Source organism: Anomalospiza imberbis, chromosome 25 (genome assembly GCF_031753505.1).
Source record: "Anomalospiza imberbis isolate Cuckoo-Finch-1a 21T00152 chromosome 25, ASM3175350v1, whole genome shotgun sequence".
NCBI lineage: Eukaryota > Metazoa > Chordata > Aves > Passeriformes > Viduidae > Anomalospiza > Anomalospiza imberbis.
The window spans coordinates 2,776,710-2,794,564 of NC_089705.1; the positions used below are offsets into that span (position 1 = coordinate 2,776,710).

At 43.9% G+C, this 17,855-nt stretch overlaps 2 protein-coding genes across 2 annotated transcripts; one reads left to right on the plus strand and one right to left on the minus strand.

The window, feature by feature from the left end:
* Positions 1 to 632: 632 nt before the first annotated feature.
* Positions 633 to 13,747, minus strand: ZMPSTE24 (zinc metallopeptidase STE24). Its single transcript, XM_068172716.1, has 10 exons — positions 13,587 to 13,747; positions 12,506 to 12,652; positions 9,223 to 9,309; positions 8,491 to 8,607; positions 8,027 to 8,179; positions 5,927 to 6,068; positions 5,090 to 5,250; positions 3,600 to 3,704; positions 2,773 to 2,916; positions 633 to 2,466 (listed from the first exon to the last, which is right to left on the minus strand). The coding sequence occupies exons 1-10, from the start codon at positions 13,701 to 13,703 to the stop codon at positions 2,242 to 2,244; spliced, it is 1,398 nt and encodes a 465-aa protein (XP_068028817.1). The 5' UTR covers positions 13,704 to 13,747; the 3' UTR covers positions 633 to 2,241.
* On the plus strand, positions 13,702 to 15,451 carry LOC137462227 (fap1 adhesin-like). The gene is made up of 2 exons (XM_068172378.1): positions 13,702 to 14,224; positions 14,292 to 15,451. The coding sequence occupies exons 1-2, from the start codon at positions 13,702 to 13,704 to the stop codon at positions 15,449 to 15,451; spliced, it is 1,683 nt and encodes a 560-aa protein (XP_068028479.1).
* Positions 15,452 to 17,855: the final 2,404 nt, after the last annotated feature.

Consider the following 17,855-nt stretch of genomic DNA (forward strand, 5'->3'; position numbering starts at 1 on the left):
ACTCCCTGGAAGGGAGGTGGCTGCTCTTAAGCAGACCTACTTTGTCATGAAGCTGGTGCTGGCTTATCACACGGCTGTGTAGACACTGTGGGAGCATTTAGGTACCTGGGAAGGCAGAAGGTGCACAGGAAGATTTAGGTGTAATTTTGACCATTCTCAGGGAGACAGGAAGCAATCTGAGGCTGTAGAAGGTCTGCAAGATGTAGCTGATGCACTCCAGAAGTCCAGTAGGAATGTGGGCAGGTAGAAGCTCAGCAGCACACACTGACAGCTGCAGAGCTGAGAAGAACTGCAGCAGAATGGAACCAACTCTGAAACCTTGTTCAGTAGTTATATATGAAATCCAGCTAGAAGAACTGCAGAGAAAACTAAATACTGATAGGGGAGAAAAGGAAGTAACAGGCAATTGCTATAAGAACACTACCTGTGAGCGAGGTATTTTAAGTATTTCATGCTTCCATAGGAACTGGCATTTCCTTCATCTTCACACTTTAATCTCCTTTTGTTTGCATTTACCCAAATTTCTGAAACAGCCAGAAAATTAGTTTTTGCATACAATTTTTACCTAATGGACGAGACAAATTATTTTCTCAGAGCACCCTTCACATAGCTTTATACCAGCCAACATCTCATTCAAAACTTGACACAGTTATTTACTCTTCTGAATTGACAGATTCAAGTTAATGCTTTTATTTTTGAGGGCCTTTTATTAAATACAGTTCACATGACAAATATAGGCTCTCCAGACTTGTAAAACTGTCTCCTAAATCCGTATCTATAGCTTAGCTCCGTATTTCCTGGGGTATAAACACAATTAGAATAAGGCATACAAAGGGCTTTCAGCAACATCTTGTTTCACCCAAGACATCATTGTGCCCATCATCTTATAAGGCATTTTTCCTTATGATCAGAAAAACAAATGTAAGCTAACAATAAAATGCATGAGAATATTCTGACATGTGAAACAATGACAATTTGCTTTGATGACTTCTCTCTTTGTACAGAGCTGAGCAGAACTTTTTAATTCACTGCAGATAGAAAATCTGATTTTTATATGGAGTATGTATATTCACACTGGTTAAAACATTTGTATGCACATGCAAACTTATATCTTACTTTTATTTTTACTTCAACAAAAGTAAATATAATCCTATTTTTCATCAGAAAAGTCTGAGATAATCAATGCTGAAGCCATTTCCACGTTTACCCACTTTTTTCTTCAGTAACTGATGTGGGCAAACTTTTTCCTGGGCTTTTTATATGTAAGAATTTTGATATATAAGAACAATGATGAAGAGTAAGTATGCCAACACTACTATTTCAGCTGGATTCATATTGAAAAACCCTCAATGGAATGGAGGATAAGCCCCCTCAGAATGAAAGTGTGGCTCTGATACACTGGCTGAGCAACTGGACACTTCCATATACACAAAAAATCTAGGCAAAGCACAACAGAAATGGAGGAACTGAGATGTGGAAAAAGGGAGAACAAGAGAGAATTAGCAATCTTCTCAAACGTGTGGGTCCCAATTCTGATTCTCTGTAACATCCTTCCATACCCCCAGCAGCCCTGGGGGCAATAGGAGCCGCCTAATCCCACTATAATGCTACTAAATACCACCCAGTGCTCATTTTCAAGGAAGACATGGTACATTTCCTCAGCTGTAATTCATCCTTCTTCCCACACTTCAGAGAAAGAAGGTTTTATTAAGTAGCATTTTTCATTACGACACACATGGATGCAGGAGAAAAGCCTGCAGCTGCATTCAGCTTTTTAAAACACACTGGCAAGCACAAGTATCATTATACAGGAAATCAAGTCACCCAAAGCCTCTTCACTGTGAAGAGGGCGAGACTGGGAAGGTTCACAGAATGCTGAGAATAGAAAAAGGATCAAAAGCAATGTTCAAGGCATAAATAAACTTGAAGAGAAAGGTGCTTTGAAGCCTACACTTGTTTTCCTCCCTTTAAAAGTCTACACTATGATATGGAAATAAAAGTCAGTGTGGCGGGTGGGGGGGAAGGTCTTCACCCAGCACTTTTTCTAAATTAAGTTCCACAGTTTTGTTTTTGTTAAAAATAAGTCATTTATAATTTAATACCTGTTTCAGGATACTCAGATCTGTGGTGCTGTTAACAGCGCACTTAATTCGCATTACCCATTTAAAAAAAAATTAAAAAGCAGCTCTGAACTTTGCTTCTGAGATGGAAGCACTGTCTCTGGACCAGCAATCAGTGCTGTCACTCTTGCTTTGCATCTTTCAAGGCCTGAAGTCTTTCTAAAAGGGGTGGGTGGGAGTAATGCCACATTGAAAAGATCCAGTCAGAAACAGGGAATCCTAAATTATCTTTGTTTAGCTTGATCAAAGCAGAATATAGGTCTTTAGCCTTCCCAAGTTCCTTGGCAAATGCATCAGCTTGAAACTCAAATCGTCGGCTTAATACTGTCAAACAAAAGGAAAGAACCTGTGGAGAGAAATGCATTAAAATTACTTTAAAAATCAGCTATCTGCAATTTCCTTCAGTGCCAGTAAATACCACCAAATCTAGCCTCCCACATCCCACACATGGCTGTGGCTGCAGACTGATCTCACTAAACTTTATCCAAGCCACACATCAAACTGGGAGTGCTACCCAACATGCAGCACTAAGCCTGATTATCAAAATGAGACACCCCATGCGGCCCCTAGGAATCCAAACTTCCCCTGAAAAAACAGAATAATTATTTAAATGGGATGATACTTCAGAGTCTATGTCTTGAAAACAATTTACCTCATTGTAAGGTGAAAAAATGAACTGGAAAATAATCATCAAGCCTATCAGGGTAGGCTGGGTGTCATAGAAACCAAATGCAGCAAAGAGTTCTTTCTGACCAATTAGCACAGCAAACAAGAAGAAGCAAAGGAAGGAATTCATCTGGAGAGAAGAAAAAATATTCTTGATTAAAATAAGTCTTTACATAACATCACATTACAGATTTGCACATGGATGCCACTGTAAAAAAACCAAGTAGATTACTTTTGAACTGATACAAAGAGAGGAACAAACAGTTGGTCTTTATCTGCTTTCTGAAAATGCAGTACAAGAACCACTATTTTCTGCCAGTGAGCAAAAAACAAATAATGGAGATGAAAAAGCAAAAAGAGAAGAGAAGAGGGAGTACAGGATAGAACCCATCTCCTTGGAATTAAGTATAGGTTCTGAAAAGCTTAAAGCCAAACAAAATGTGTGTGTGCTGTGTTGTTCCTGGAAACAATCTGTGCTTCCATCCAAGCTGAGCAGCGTCCTGTACAAACATAGTGCTTGCCTGGCTTTCCAGAGCCAAGAGGCAGGACAATGCCTCACCAAGTTTTCTAGAGGGGGTGAGTAGCTATCCAAGTGGGGTTTTTTTTGGTCTTTTTAAAAATAGAAGGTGCCAGAATATTGTTTGTTATTGAAACACACGGAACAGAAAAGAAGGATGGCTGTGATCCAGACCAACTTCCTGTCACACAGCATATCAGGTGAATGTGCACTAACAAATCTGGAAGAGGGCATGTGGTAACAGCTATAATCACAGATGCTCCAGGAAAAAAAAAAAAAAGTTTAAAATAACTTACCTGGCTGATGATTATATTTTTGACAGTATGACCTAGTTTCCAGTGACCCAATTCATGACCGAGTACAGCCAGAACTTCTTCATTTTTACATCCTTGTTTCTTATTCTGAGGAATAACAAAGCAGAAGTATTATCAGGTATGTCTGAACACAAACAAATTAATTTCTTACTAATTTGTTTTTTTCTTGATCATTTAAGTGTCCCTAGATCAGGCCATTCCTTTCTAATACCAGAAACACACATATAATTTTTTGCTGAGCCTTTTTCATGAAGATACTTGCAGAAATATAACCTTTTAAGGTTAAGAAGATTTCTACTACGAGGTGGTGAGATCTTATTTCTATGTATGCAGACATGCTGATGCAAACCTGAAAGAACACTGGAAGATTTGTCTTCCAAATGCTCTCCTACCCCTTCTCATCCTGTTTCTTTACTCAAGCAAAGCATTACACTGGAAACAGGTATTCAGAGCTGAAGACTTTCAGAGAATTGAGAGCAAAGCCCTGTTCAGAGCTGCAGACTTTCAGAGAATTGAGAGCAAAGCCCTGTTCATACTTTCCTTCAACACTCAACATGTAGCCTTCCTCCCAAAGCAGTACTGATCCTTTTAAAAGGAACTGTTCTCTTCAAAAAGCCCAATGACACGCCTTAAAGCTATAATTAGGAAGGACATCTGCACCTTCAAAGTTCCATTAGCAAGTCAGAAGCAAACATAAAGGCTGAAGAACCCGTTGAAATGGAACACAGACTCTCATTATGACCAGATCAGGCGAGCTCAACATCCCCTCCTCTCACCATCCACTTCTGCAGTATTTGCCAAAAAAAAACCCAGAAGCTGGACTGAACAACAATCTAGAAATTGGCCTAACCTGCTCTAGGCCATTTGTTTTTCTCAGAATAACTCCTCCAGGTTATTCAGAAAATATTCTATTAGCTTTAGTCATTTCCATACTCTTCTGAGGCCACAACAGCTGTTCCAGCAGACTCATGATGTGCAGCTGCACATCAAAGGAAGGCCAGTGCCAGGCCACCATCCTGTTCTGGACCACAGCATGAGAGGATGCACATGTGCAACCTGTCTGTCCTCCTGCACCAAAATCTCTGCATGCAGTAAAAGGCACACAAATGACACACTAAGAATTAAAAGTATTTTCTTCAAAGGGAAGCTTTGGTATGGCAGTCCTAAGAGAAGATGAGCTAAAACCCCAAACAGGTCCCTTATTCAAAGAATTACAGGGAAGATCTAGTTTTTACATGCAGGGAACTAATGTTTTGCTAAAGCCCCTGTGGATTTTTACAGTCTCTGGTGCTATCTGCACAACTCACACAGCCTCAGAAATTCCAATTAGCAAACCAGGCATACTTTGGTGTTGAAATCATTAGGGTTTGGGTTTTAGCAACTTACTCAAGACCTTTAAAACACATTAGAAAACACAAGGGAATATCTCACCAAGAAGTTAATATAAACAACACAATGAAAGACAAACTCACTTTGGTTTTAGACTTTGTTTCTTCATTCTCACCATCTTCTCCTTCTGCTGGCTCTTTGTTCAAAGCAGAATAGTCTTCCAGGAGTGTGTCAAAGAGTACTATCCGCTTATTCTTGAAGAATCCATAGAAATAAGCATTGCTGTGGGAAGAACGCTTAGAACCTGAGGGGAAAATTTAAAGACCATGATCTGAATAATCCCATGCACTGAAGCCTGTACAGTATGACAGACCAGATTCTTCCAGAGGAATTCTCAAAGTCCCCAAATGAATTGTACATCAAGCAGATCTGTTTGGAAGCTGAAACATATTCTAAAATCGAAATAATGATGACTCCAATAGAGAAATGTAGTGTGTAATCACTAAAACCATAAGAGCAGTCGTGAACAGCTAATGTCCAAGAAGAAAAGCAAATCCTATTGCAATTTCAGATTTAGATTGGAAAGAGCATTCTGAATTGACACTGCTCCAGGCAAAGAACATGTGCCAAATTATGTAGAATTCTTTCAAATGTGCCAGCAAAGGTGAATGGAAACAGCTATTCCCTTTGTTTCACAGTTCTAAAATTATAATCTTGCATATTTTTATGCTTCCACTCCTGACCGAGCTGTGTATTTCCATTCCACAGACGCAGGAAAATGTTTCCAACCAGAAGATGAGTTCAGGCTGTGCACTGAGCTTCAGGAAAAAGACCAGGAAAATGCTACAGACATTGGCAAATATTACAGTATCTGAGCAATGCAAGCAACTGCCCTATTACAGCATCCACAATCACTGCTAAACCCCCACAAATTTAAAATTACAAAGACTTTTTATTAAAAAAAAATAACAAAACCTCACCTTCAACAACATACACCTTAGTCAATGGGAAGTCAATGCTCTTTGCCATTGTTTCAATTTGCTGCTTGAGCTCTCCCTCCGGAAGCGGAATGAATTTATCAAACAAAGGTGCAATATAGTCTGCATAGATTGTAACAAGCACCTGCAAACACATGCAAATATTAAGAACAGGGCATGCAAAAGTGTTTAGTATTAAAGGTGGAGAAAAAAGTTCAAAAAGAGAGCACAATTTCAGAAAAAACCTCTTGATAAAGTCATATAGAATTCACGAGTCATTCATGAGTCATTCAGAGTCCTGTACGAAGTGGGATCTGTAGGCAGGCTCTCGAGGGGCTGCTTTGTCTGGTGGCCAGTCCACTGTTCAGCAAACTGTGCACAAACCACCTACACACTTGAGCAGAACTGCTGTGAACAGTGCAAAGACAAGGCCTCTGGGAGCAGGGGGCTCATCAGTGAAAGGCTGTCACTTCCACCAATCCTGGAAAGCTCTGAAGGGTTTCACACTCAGCTGAAGAGATGAAGGCACCAAGAGATAGAAGAAGTGGGACTAATTCCTGCTAACTTGCAAAACAGCTGTCTAAAAAAAGGCAAGAAATTTCATGTCCCCTGCTTTCTTTCTGTCTCCCAGCTGTCTGCAGGGCTAAGGCAGTTGTCTGCCTGATGCCTCTGGCTCCACAATGACTAATAGCCTTGACCTAAAAACATCACTACAGTGCACCTGTATCTCTTCAAACTGGCATCAGCTGCAGCCCAGTTGAGAAAGCCAGAACTAGAATAATGCGATGGAAAGGAAAGCTGAACTCCCTTTCCTCACACTCTGGATCACTACAAAATTATTTGCATTTATTTGTTTTGTAAGTTTAAATTCTGGTTAGCTAAAAAGGAACAGGGCATGAGAGGCAAACGGACATAACATTAAATTCAAAACTATCTTGATACATTTTATTTCACTGAAAACAAGTACCTGGACTTTTGACAGTGTGTGCACTGCTGAAGAAGTCCAGTGAAATCAAAAATCAGAAGAACTGACTTTTGCAAAGTCACAGCAAGTGAGGGCATCAATATGAAACACCACTAAAATAAGTTTTGTTACTGTAATTTTTAGGGGCTTAAATCTCTGCAGATATTTTGCAGAAGGTGGAGGAGGGTATTTCATAGAGTAAAAATCATCTTTTCAGTCCAGACTAGTATTTCAGACCATATATAGCATGTGTGGCCTAATTTTAAGGTTTTATCTCAGATCTTTGTGTAATGCCTTGGTATCAGCAGGCAGAACAGACTAGTAGGAGGATGCAACTCTAACTCTGATTACAGAGTTATGGAACTGGAATTTTTCCCTAAACCAGACTCTAAAGAGTAAATCTAATACCTCTTAGGATGATTTTGCATGTCAAAGGCTGTTCAAATGCATTAAAGCCTGAAACTGCAACTATAAAGTTGCAGTGAGGTGGCAACACACCAATTGTCTAAGCATGCATTTAACCCTCAGGGGTGGAGGGAGCTCAGAGGAAAAGAGTGAGCCAGGAAAATGTCCTTTCAATACAGAAGTTTGCAGCTCTGCCAAGATGTTTTATTTTCTAGCTTTTGTAGTATAAAAGATAGACCAACCCCTGTTATACCAGGTTCTAAAGTATCTGTAGAACCTCAACAAAATGTATGTGGACAGCTCAACAGGAAGGTGCAGGCAGAGCAAAAATAAAATACTAGTTTGTGATAAGAAAGTGAGAGAGAGGAACGTGGGTCAGCTGCATATGTTCTGGTTCTCACATCTGTGTTCAGGAGAAAGGAAAACAGATCACCACATAGTGCTGTATTTCCAATACCTATTCTAAAGCTTCATCAGTGCTTCTCTTTCAATTGATGAAAACACTCCAGTATTAAATAGATTATATAAATATATAACATTAATGTGGACAACTAATATGAGCTATTATTGCTGAACAAGTACATTGAGAGCAAGACACTCTGTTAAAGTTTGTAGACATTAAAATTCCCAGGAGATTTAGATTTCTCTTCATTTCCTTTCAGCTGCATTCAGCATGCTGAGCCATGCCAGTAAGCTGGAGTCTGGAAGAAACCCAAACATCTTCTCATACTCACCAAGGAAACAACCAACGTGAAGAGCCAGGCATAGATAAAAAAGTAGTCTCCCCCTATTTTAATAATGTAAAGCAGAAGGGATGTCACTGGCAACAGAATACACTGAGTCACAACAAACTTCTTGATAGCATCCTTAAAAAAAAATCCCAACGTCTGCAAAGAAAGGATAAATTAGATCAGTGATGTCAATGTCAATATTAATAAGCCATTCTGGTTAGTGAACTGATCCCTTCAGTTAAGACAAATGGCAAAACAGCAATGACTGTCATAAGAAAATCAGAGTCAGTCAAAAAGGAACTCTCCTAGTAGCTCCTTACATTTACATGGACTCAAGCCCATGCAGATGCACTCTTCCTTAGTAAGGCCTGACCCAAACCATTATTTTGGGTGGCACATTCATGAAAGGACCAGTCTATCTAACCAATCTGAACCAATGTGGTCAGCACAAGTGCTCTCTGCAATACCTGTTGATTGAAGCCATGTTTCTCTTCTATGACAAATGTATTATATAAACTCCATGGGAGACCAGTCACTGCACTGAAGAGTGTTGCAAGTAGCAGAAACACCAATGACTGAACAATCTATAAAACAAAACAAAACCAAACCTGATATCAAAACCACCTGATATTTATTGACCCACACTAACAAATATTTAGGTGTTAAAAATGGCTTTTAGGTTGTGGTTTCACTGCAACCGGTTAGAAGATGATGCTAAATAAATTCACAGAATTAACTTGTTCATGCTGACTAATTATTGCTCACTATAATAGCTTACAAAGGATTTGGAACACAAATTTGGATACATGCTTCATCCACAGCACAAAGGTAACATAAGCAGCAGACTCAAATTTCTTACCCTTTTAGTGTGCAGGTAGATCAATTCTAGGATTAGTAAAAATAAAACACCCAAATAAAGAGCTCCCTAAACCCCAGCCCACCATCCCATTTGACTCAAGCAGATACCAGACTTTGCTTTTAACACATAAGGCTGTTTTAATTAGTAAGCTAATTCAAAAGCAAGCTAATTTACTGTTACCAGTTCTCAGAATCACAGAGTCATTGTGTGCACCAGAAAATATCTGTTATTTTTACTGTATTACAGGTTAGCTAAATGTCACTTTTAACTAAATACCAATTTAAAAATAATTATTGCAGTAGGGACCAAACACTCTTACAGGAATTTAAAGCCTACTTACCTCATATTCTGGTCCAAACCCAGCACGACCAGAGATCTGACCTGACAGTTTCCATAGAAAAGGAATTCCTCCACAGAGGAGAATCATCTTAAAAACAAAACCACATACCACAGAGGCAGTATGAAACACACTGTCATCTTAGTCTACTAACGTTTCAGCATGATAAGAACCTTTTAAGGGAGAATGAGACCCGTTTCATAATTAGCTTTTTGCCACCCCTCTGATCATAACAGTGATAAAACAAGCCTGGAATAGCTGGTATTAATTAATTTTTACTTTAAAGAAGTAGAGAGCAGGTAATTAATATTTTTCCTGTGAAATACTAGCGTATTTCCAAGCCTATTTTCTGTATACTTTGCCACTGTACTGGCTCAGACGTAAGGTACATCTTCAGAAGACCTTAAAGCTCGTGTGCCCTGTGGTTGTACAACCACACACATATATTCATATTGCAGCCTCTCCTCTTGAAGAGGAGCTGCCCTCTTCTCCTAGAGGTTCACCTGTGTTCCCTGCCCAGAGAAAAGCCCCAGTTTCAGTACTGGAGTTGCTACAGCCATGTTGAAGATAGCTTCATGGTCTCTTCCTTGTGCCTGCTCCCATCCTCTCCTGACATATTGGCTGCCAAGGAACAGGGAGTGAACATCTGGGGTACACCAGCATCAAAGAAATGCCCAAGCTAGAGCTACTGAAGCAAGTACTCAAGCAGTCTTCCAATATTGATGACACTAGGGGTTTATGTACTTCTTTAATTTGAAAAGGCTTACTCTTACAACCTAACACTTAGGGTGCATTTTCAGTGTCAGGAGGAGATGGAAATGATCAAAGCAAGTGTGGTGCTTTGAAAAGTTCAGTGGAGAAATTAATGACACTTCAAGTGCACCTTTTCAATGGTGGAGGGGAACAAGCAAAAACCCAACTCTGATTATACATAAGAGCCACAATTTACTGAAGAAAACAGCAGTAAACACAATGCTTAAAAGAACAAAATAGAGAACTGGTTTAATCAACAAAGACAGGATATTGCCTGGTCCCACCAAGATGGCAGAGGACCTCAACAATAACAAGATGGCAAAGGACCTTGACACTGGACCTTGTGGGCTGAGAAAACAAAGAATAATGTGAATAAATACAACAGTATAAATAAAAGAGGGCACAAGAAAAAGTGCTTTACCCACAACGGTATTTACCACCAAACACACAAAATTGCTTCCTGAAGAGAGACAGCTCCACGTTGTTTCCGCACAAAGGCAAACGGTGGCTGTCCCTACACTGCCTACCACGCGGCGCTGAGGAGAGCAAAGGCAGCGTGCTGGAGAGGATCTTGCAGCTCAACTACCTCCCCCAGCCTGGAAACAACAGGAAACGGACTAAACATAACCTGGAGAGCTAGTTTTAATAAGGAACTGTGCTGACAAGCTGCTCACTCCACCCCACTTGGCAGGGCATGGGTCCTGCTGTGCCTCTCCATGGGCGGCAGTCAATCTCCTCCTCTGCTTCACTCATGTTAGTGAAGCAGAGCGGGAGATTCACCCTGCTGCCCAGCATCAGCCCAGCACAAGGTTGGCTCTCTGAGCTGCAATCATGCATTGCCAGCTCATGTCCAAGTTTTCATCTACCAGGACCCTGAAGTCTCTCTACAGGGCTCCTCTCAATCAACTCATCCCTGTGCTGGTGCCGTGGATTGAACTGACCCATGTGCAGCACTTTGCACCTGGCCTTGCTGAACTCCATGAGGTTTACACAAGCCCATGCCTTCAGCCTATCAAGGTCACCCTGGACAGCATCTGTCCCTCCTGCCCATGAGCTGCCCACTGAGCCTGGTGTCAGCTGCAAACCTGCCAAGGGTACGCTCAGTCCCTTGAAGATACTAAACAGCATTCACCCAGACGTGGACCCTTGAGAGCCATCCCCGCTTTCCACTTCAAAACAGAGCCACCTGCTTTATCTCTTGTATGCAATTATCCAGCCAGTTCTTTATTCATCTAACAGTCCATCTGGCAAACTCAAGTCTCTCTTATTTAGCAGCTACAATGTTTTGGGCAACTATAACAACAGTAGGCCCGGATGAAGATAAGCACAGATAACTGATTCAAGTTTTTGAATAGCAGGGCACTAAATTCAGTGGCAAAAGATGCTCATTCCAATCATGCGTATTTTCTTTAGAAACTTTAGGCACCTGTTTTGGCTAAAGTTCTTCAAATCAAGAAAAAGCTTCAGAGCCTTCTGACTCATTGTATTTGCTAGGCGGTTCCACGTCACCTTACCCACCAACCCACTGCCAGAGAGCAGCTTTGATTTCCAAATGAAATACTGCCTCTAAAATCAGTCAGAAACATAAAACTTTTCAAACTCATATAAAAATTGTCTCGAGTTCTACTGAGAACACCGAAAATCCCAACAAGAGGAATATAACAGATTGCACTGACAAAACATCCTTCCTAGGAGTTCATACAAAAGGAAATGAAATACAGATCAAGCAGCACAAAGGAGATCAGGAAATGTGAAAGTTAAGAGGTATCACAAATTTCTGAGTACTGGGTTTGCATCATTGTTCTACAGTTACGTGATTGACTCTATTTTACAATCCTATTTTCATTATCTTTTATAACTGACATTTATGCTTCCTTAGGTTCATCATGAAGTAGGGATCATAATTCAATTTTACTTTGCAATGCCAGGCATTTTAGGATTCTTTTTTGTGCCGGTGATGAGCAATGCATTTCAGCAGTGAGTTAGAACAGGTTTATTTTCTCTTAAGACTGTAAGTCACACACATAAATATTTTGTTCTAACTTAATGGTTCTGTTCTCTCATCTATGTGAATGTTACTTGCCCAGTGTCATTTTTCTTATACTTCAGAAGTATCTATTGGTACACTCCCTGTTCTCACAAGCTTCTCTTTTTACTTTCTACTTAAATTTTATCTAAAAATTAAAGTAGTTGCATTCCTCCAAACACAGGGTAACCCTGTATTTTAACAATTTAAAATAACTCTAATGCTGCTTAATTATTTTGCAATGGAAACTACTAGAGAGTATAATTAAAATGTAAGTTAACACTGTATTTGTGCAGTATGACTCAGCACAGCAGAAAGAAATGACATGCTTTCTGAAAAATTACTTCTTTTTGTGTAGCAAATACGGCCACAAACAAAACCAGAATATAAATGTCAGCGGTTGCTGTTTGACACCAGAATGCCAATGGTGCAGCTGCATGGGATCACTGAGAACCAAAGTACTTCACAGTTTGAGTACATGAAAAATATCATACAAAAGGTACTTACAGTGCCCTCGACCTCTGAATAGAGGCCTGACCAAAAGCTGAAAGTACTTTTGTCCAACTGATAGAGGCGAGATTTTTCAAATGTTTCTGAGTCCATGATCTGTCCCAGTTCCTGTGGTACATGTGTTGTTGTTCTGTACACCCGCCTCTGAAAAAGTGAAGACAAAACTTAAAGTCTACACTTAATATTTTAAAGGAGATAAATAAGATTTTAAAATAACACATTAAATGTTCCCGTGGGCCACCGTAGTAAGTTAAAAAGAAAAAACAACACACAAAGCAACAATTATCCCTAAATTCCAGTTTTCTATGAAGTTCTAAATATAACACTGAAGCATAATTATTATGTTGTAACCAGGAACTGAACTGCTGGCTTAATAACTTATTTATGTGTGATCAAACACAGCTCACACAAAGTGATTTTTCCACAGGATGTTACTTACCGCACCACAGTTAACAGCTAAGCTCATTTTGAAACGGCACACCAGATCCTCCTGTGCAAACTATGTGACTTCACCAGAACGCAGACCCACGGAGTGGCTGCACAAACGAGGTGCTATTTCATTTTCAGCAAAGAACTTGCCATTTGAAATTTTTTTAAGACTAAAAGGCTTTTCCCTCAGCTGTCTTGTTTCAGTATACGTACCTGTTCTCTAAGGAAAAGCTCCTACCCTTTATCACTTCAAAACACCATCTCCCCTGCCCAGGGCATCAGGCTGCACTGTCCCTGATCCCAGGGCTCAAACCCCCCGGTGTGTGGCTGCTGCTACACCTGCCAGGTGGGCAGGTCGGGGCTGGCTGGCGACAAAGGGCCACTCCGTCCTCTATGTCGTATTCTGCAATAAGAACCGGGGGCTGGGGTGTGCCTCGCAGGGTGGCTATCGCCCGGAGGCTGCCATCACCTGCTCGGGGATGGAAGCTTGCAGCGCTTCCTTCCTCTTTCCTTCACCGGCTGAAGGTGACAGAGCCCACGCCGCCCGGCTCCGGCCCCGGCCCGGCCCGGCCCCGGCCATCCTCCACGTCAGGCCGGGCCCGGCACGGCCCCGGCCCGCAGCGACTGTCCCCGCCAGACCCCCACCGACCTGCCGGTGCGCCAGGAAAGCCTCCCAGAGGTAGACGGCCCACGAGAAGAGCAGGACGGAGCAGAAGATGCGGCGCTCAGCCGGCAGCTCTGTCCACAGGTCGCCGGACAGCGCCATGGCCGCTCCACCCGCCGCGCGCTGCGGCGCCGCCTGCCGGCCGGAGGAGCCGGGGGCGGGGCGGGGCGGGGCGGCCGCGGCGGGCTCCGTGAGGGGCTCCATGGCGGGCTCCGTGCTGGGCTCCGTGAGGGGCTCCATGGCGGGCTCCATGAGGAGCTCCATGGCGGGCTCCGTGCTGGGCTCCGTGAGGGGCTCCGTGAGGGGCTCCATGGCGGGCTCCGTGAGGGGCTCCATGGCGGGCTCCGTGCTGGGCTCCGTGAGGGGCTCCATGGCGGGCTCCATGAGGAGCTCCATGGCGGGCTCCGTGCTGGGCTCCGTGAGGGGCTCCGTGAGGGGCTCCATGGCGGGCTCCGTGAGGGGCTCCATGGCGGGCTCCGTGCTGGGCTCCGTGAGGGGCTCCATGGCGGGCTCCTTGCTGGGCTCCGTGAGGGGCGGCCGCGGCGGGCTCCGTGCTGGGCTCCGTGAGGGGCTCCATGGCGGGCTCCGTGCTGGGCTCCGTCAGGGGCTCCATGGCGGGCTCCGTGAGGGGCTCCGTGCTGGGCTCTGTGAGGGGCTCTGTGCGGAGCTCCATGGTGGGCTCCATGCTAGGCTGCATGCGAAGCTCCATGGTGGGCTCCGTGAGGAGCTCCATGCTGGGCTCCATGGTGGGCTCCATGGTGGGCTCTGCGCTGGGCTCCATGAGGAGCTCCATGGTGGGCTCCGTGCTGGGCTCCATGAGGGGCTCCGTGCAGATCTCCATGGTGGGCTCTGTGCTGGGCTCTGTGAGGAACTCCGTGCTGGGCTCTGTGAGGGGCTCCATGGTGGGCTCCATGAGGAGCTCCGTGCAGATCTCCATGGTGGGCTCTGTGCTGGGCTCTGTCAGGGGCTCCATGGCGGGCTCCGTGCTGGGCTCTGTGCGGAGCTCCATGGTGGGCTCCATGAGGGTCTCCGTGCTGGGCTCTGTGAGGGGCTCTGTGCTGGGCTCTGTGCGGAGCTCCACGGTGGGCTCCATGCTAGACTGCATGCGAAGCTCCATGGTGGGCTCTGCGCTGGGCCCCGTGCGGAGCTCCATGGTGGGCTCTGTGCTGGGCTCCGTGAGGAGCTCCGTGCGGATCTCCATGGTGGGCTCTGTGCTGGGCTCTGTGAGGAACTCCGTGCTGGGCTCCGTGAGGGGCTCCATGGTGGGCTCCATGAGGAGCTCCATGGTGGGCTCTGTGCTGGGCTCTGTGAGGAGCTCCGTGGTGGGCTCTGTGCTGGGCTCCGTGAGGGGCTCTGTGGTGGGCTCTGTGCTGGGCTCCGTGAGGAGCTCCACAGTGGGCTCCATGCTGGGCTCCGTGAGGGGCTCCATGGTGGGCTCTGTGAGAAGCTCCACAGTGGGCTCTGTGAGGAACTCCGTGCTGGACTCCATGAGGAGCTCCATGGTGGGCTCTGTGCTGGGCTCTGTGAGGAACTCCGTGCTGGGCTCCATGGTGGGCTCTGTGCTGGGCTCCATGAGGAGCTCCACGGTGGGCTCTGTGCTGGGCTCCGTGAGGGGCTCCGTGGTGGGCTCTGTGCTGGGCTCCGTGAGGAGCTCCACAGTGGACTCTGTGAGGAACTCCGTGCTGGACTCCCTGAGGAGCTCCACAGTGGGCTCTGTGCTGGGCTCCGGCACATCTCTGCCCGTCACAGCCACCCCAGCGAACCGCGTTTGGGGGGCAGCATGGCGAGGATCTGGGCAAATGTTTAAATTATTTTTCTTCAGTATAAGTTACTTGGACCGTGCACAATAACACATATAAAGCCTCATTAGCACTTGTCCAAAACCCTTTAGAGAAACAGTAAGTACAAAAATTAACACTGACTGCTGCAGTACTGGCTGATTTATTTAAAGCCGGAACGTGCGCTTCTGATTTGGCCTCTGTAAAGCTCTGTAATGAAGACGGCACGGTGCTACTGAAATGCAGAGCTTGCCTGGCAGGGCTGGGGACGAGCGTGCCATGCAGAGCACAGGCACCGTGTAAGATGCAGTAAGAGGGGTGTTAACATTGAGCCACTTCCAGATACGGCATTTTAGTATCAGCCATTTGTCTAATTTCTACCGGTCTAAAGTATAACAGAACACGTCTGTGGATTTTTAATCATTAAATTTTAATAAAGTAATGCCAACTTAATGTTCTCATTATCTATCAGTTACCTTTTTAAACTATATAGAAGAATGACCTGTCAAATATGTTGAAGCCTAGCTTTTTCTGTAACCTAATATATCCCTGCAGAAGAACATGGTAGATGAGGAAGTGCTGCTGGCTCTGCTGAGAGCTCTGCTAGAAAGAGAGAGGTCAGTCTGGAATGTCTCTCACTGTCAAGGTATTTACAGTTTTTACTGCCCCCGGGAACCCCAGGGCAGCCCACAGCCTTGGAGAATTTAGGCATGCACAACCAATAAACACCGTTTTGTCCTATAAAATCCACACGTTTCAAGGCAACAATTTAAAAAATGGAAGCAACATTCCCCATGAACTGTGTTTTCTGAGGTATCTGCTCTTCACATTAAGAATTTTTTTTTGGAAAATCAATGCAACGGTGTTCCTTTACTGCAGAACAAAATGTTTCTCCCATATGCTTGAAAGCAAGAAGCTGGAAATGTTACATCATTTGTAAGACAAATTCTAGTAGCACTTGGGAGGGAAAATGATGGTCTACCTCATGGCATGAAAACAGAAATAGACAGTAAAAACTCTTCAAACCTTTACCCTTTTGTGGCCTCCTTCTCTGACACCCATCTGTGCCAGGCAATTAGATCAGATAAAAAAGCCCAAGAGGAAATTGGGATAAAGATGCAGGCTCAAGCTGTAGAGTTTTGATGGTGTGACACCTGTTACCTCCTTGAGTCAGTAGTGCATTTTGCAGATGATGGAGCTCAAAGGTGAAACACACTGACAGTCTCTGAAATGGGCAAGATACAATTTCTGTAATGATGCTGTACCGGTGTCTTTCAACTGAAGTACAAACGCTGTATGAGCCCACATTACCAAAAGTCCTGGCAGTGCATGGAGAGCCACATCACCACGGGAAAATGCCTCCAAGCTGCTTTTGTGCAGCCCAAAGCAACTCAACCCTTTTCTAAACGCAGCTCTTGGACTGAGGAATGTTGCAGGGCTCGCCTCCACACCTGGCAGACAGCAATGATGTCTGTCCCCGTCTTGTCCTGTGGTATATCCCAGCCTATGGAAAGAGCAGTAAGTGAACAGAGCCTACTCAACAGGCTCTGTAACACCGGAGGTGCAGGGAGTACCGGCGTGCACTGTGCAGTCTGCACTCTCTGTGGTTTGCAGGCACACACGAAACTCGTTTGGTAAAAGCAGAATTGCATCTGAGGAAGTCAGTTTCATACGCAACTCATTTTGTGGGAAAGAGAGCTGCTTGACTTGAAACTCCAAATCTCAGAGAATTTACTACTGATGCTCACCACAAAGGGACAGGTTCTTCTCTGGGACACTCAAACCCTGAGAGGGTAAGGGGGTCTCTGGCCCAATACCTGAAGCAGCCATCACATGTCTATTAAGTTTGCTGTTAAACTCTTCTGTTTTGAGATCTTGAAGAATCAAGTATGTTAAAATATGAGTCAAACTTGAAATTAAAAGGTGCTTCATTATTTTAGAGTGAGAAATTACTCTGGAACACACTGAAGGCTGTCTGATCATGTTGCAGTATTTAACCTTTGGACACAACTAACTTCCATTTTTAGAACTTTGTGAGAAGATTGATGCACCATATTTCTTTCATTAAAAGAAGCTTTTAGTTTAGATTGAGGAAATTACATGACAGCTAGGCAGTAAGCTACACTTCTCTTGTTTGGTGTATGATTTTTAATTTAACTTTTAAGGATGCCCAAATAATTTTATTTTCCTGAACGCAGTATGAAGGTGCCATTTCTGCCTCATTTTGGTCATACCACAGTTCACTAGACAGTTTGATAGCTGCCATCACTCCTGCACCCAACCAAAACCCATGCTCTGTTGTAAACATTTCCTGAAGTTTTTTTTTCCATTTCCTTTCCACTGCAGTACAAAACTGCAGAAGCCCCAACAACACCCAAGCCTCAGTCAGTGAGAAGCAGTGATTGCTGCTTGCTCATTAGAATCCCCATGGAGATGGGGAAATACCCCATACAGGGGACAGTGATTCTGGGCCTTG